Source organism: Arachis ipaensis, chromosome B07 (assembly GCF_000816755.2).
Source record: "Arachis ipaensis cultivar K30076 chromosome B07, Araip1.1, whole genome shotgun sequence".
Lineage (NCBI taxonomy): Eukaryota > Viridiplantae > Streptophyta > Magnoliopsida > Fabales > Fabaceae > Arachis > Arachis ipaensis.
Genome location: NC_029791.2, coordinates 111,658,788 through 111,660,992, shown reverse-complemented (window position 1 = coordinate 111,660,992; position 2,205 = coordinate 111,658,788). Strand labels below are relative to the sequence as shown.

General features: G+C 43.0%; 1 protein-coding gene across 1 annotated transcript in view; it reads right to left on the bottom strand.

Annotated features, from left to right (window-relative positions):
* LOC107605834 (protein TIC 22, chloroplastic) overlaps positions 1-293 on the bottom strand; it is a gene marked incomplete in the record, with an annotated part of 3,833 nt that extends 3,540 nt beyond the window's left edge. The window contains 1 exon segment of the mRNA XM_016307754.2: positions 1-293. Coding sequence (XP_016163240.2) covers positions 1-141 — 141 coding nt within the window.

Here is a 2,205-nt window from a genome sequence, read left to right as displayed (position 1 = left end):
ATCTAGGGTTCCGGCAAAGCGCTTATTGGTGTTGTTGAAACGAGTGGCGAGCTCGGCGCCGAGGCGGTGGCAGTTTTGATGGATGAAGTTGGAGAATGAGAGAAGTGGGTTTGAGTGTCCGCAAGGCACTGACGATTCCATATTCGCGCTTTCAACACTCAACAGCTCAATGGGAAATTCAACTTGCAAACTGCTACAATAACTACAGAGGTTGTTACTGCTCACGCTCACTATGGACGTCGGATTTTCAGTTTTCACTTTTCACACCCACTACTGGTATACAAAACTAATCTTTCTGGTAAATCCTGGAAACTATTTTAATTACCTACTGCATTATGGGCTTTCTGCCCATCACATCTACAGTTTTAGTGGGCCTATTGTTACCTATTGAAGTTAGAAAAAAAAAACAAACAGGTTATTGACTTGTTGTCCCGGGAACATTTTTGTCATGACTATTTGAAAATACTTTTAAGTCTCTCACCTTCTTAAAAGTTAGACGGATTAGTCCCTCCGTGCAAATATCTCCGTCAGACTTAACGGAAAAGTCTGACGTGGCTCCCGTTTCGATGACCTGGCGTTACGGCTGCACATGTGGCATATTAGTGGAAAGGTAGTTTTGAAAACTGGACAAAAAAGTCCATCTCCCTCAAAATTATGTTGTTTTGTGTGGCTGCCACAAAAATAAAAATATCATCAAATAAAATAAAAAGAGAAAAAAAAAAAAGAAAAACGAAAAGCTACTCACTCCTTCACTATCCCACTTACCCACTTCACCCTTATCACCACGCCACCATGAATGGCGGTGGAGGCGACCCGCCGGCGGCGGTGAGTTCCTCCTCTCTCTCACCCAACAACCCCCTCAACACCACCATCAACATCCTCGTCCACCTCAATCACACCACCAAAACCAGCCACCACCTCTGCGGCAGCAGCAGCAACAACAATCTCCAGTAGCATTGGATCCCGCCGTCGCATTAATGGGTCCCAAAATTTCATTTGTACCCTCGTCCCCGTGGCAATCCAACAATCACAATCATCCCATCCCTCAGCTCCATCACCATCACCATCATCAACAACAACAGAACCATCTTTAATTTCTTTGGCCCCACACTCTCTCTTACCTGCAAAATCTCTTCGGGTTGACTCATAATCTGTTTGCCCCTCCTCCTGGTGTACCCCAAATCCAAATTCTAACCCCAATTCTCAACTCCAACATTGGAATCGACGATCTCAGGAGATTAGGGTTTTCAGTCAAAATTGCCGCTACTACTACTACTAATATAAGCAATAACAACAACATTAGAGTTGATGCTTTTGTTCAATAGCAGAAGCAGCAGGAGTTGAAGCTAAAGTTCGGGTATTTGCCTAATGACATTTTTGCTTATGAAGTTCCACCTAATGGGGGGTGGTGGATTCGTTGCTGTACTTGAAGCTGAACAATGGGAACCTAAACTTCCATGTTGAACTGCATAAACAAGGTCTAAAATTTTCAAATTCTGCTGCGAATTTAGATGCTGTTGAACAAAACAGGAGAGGGATTGAGAGGGAAATAACAACAACAACATCAATATTAATAACAATAGTTTTCATGGTGGTGAAGGGAATCTTAGGTCTGAGACTAGTAGGGCTCCTCCGCCAGGGTTTGGGAACAAGCAAAGAGGAAAGGGTCATCGGGGCTCTGTGGGGAGAAGGAAGGGTTCAAAGGTTGAAGATGATTAAGCGATGCCTGTTGATTATAGGGGATTGGGTGGTAGGATTGAGGGTATGCACCCTAGGAAGGAAAATTTCAGGATGGTGTGTGGTGGGAGAGGGAGAGGAAATTTTTTGTCTAGTTTTCAAAACTACCCTTCCACTAATGTGCCACGTGTGCAGCCGTAATGCCAGATCATCAGAACGGGAGCCACGTCAGACTTTTCCGTTGAGTCTGACGGAGGTATATGCACGGAGGGACTAATCCCTCCAACTTTTAAGGAGGTGAGGAACTTAAAAGTATTTTCAAATGGTCATGGATGAAAATGTCTACGGAACAAAAAGTCAGAGACCTATTTGTCCTTTTGTAAAAAAAAAACTTAGAATAGTAAATACTATTTGACTATTTGTTACCTGCCGTGACCAAAAAAAAAAAAAGACTATTTGTTACCTTGCTAAACCCTTCAGTTTTCATGTTTGAGTATATATGGATGAATCAGAGTGACTTCAAGCCTT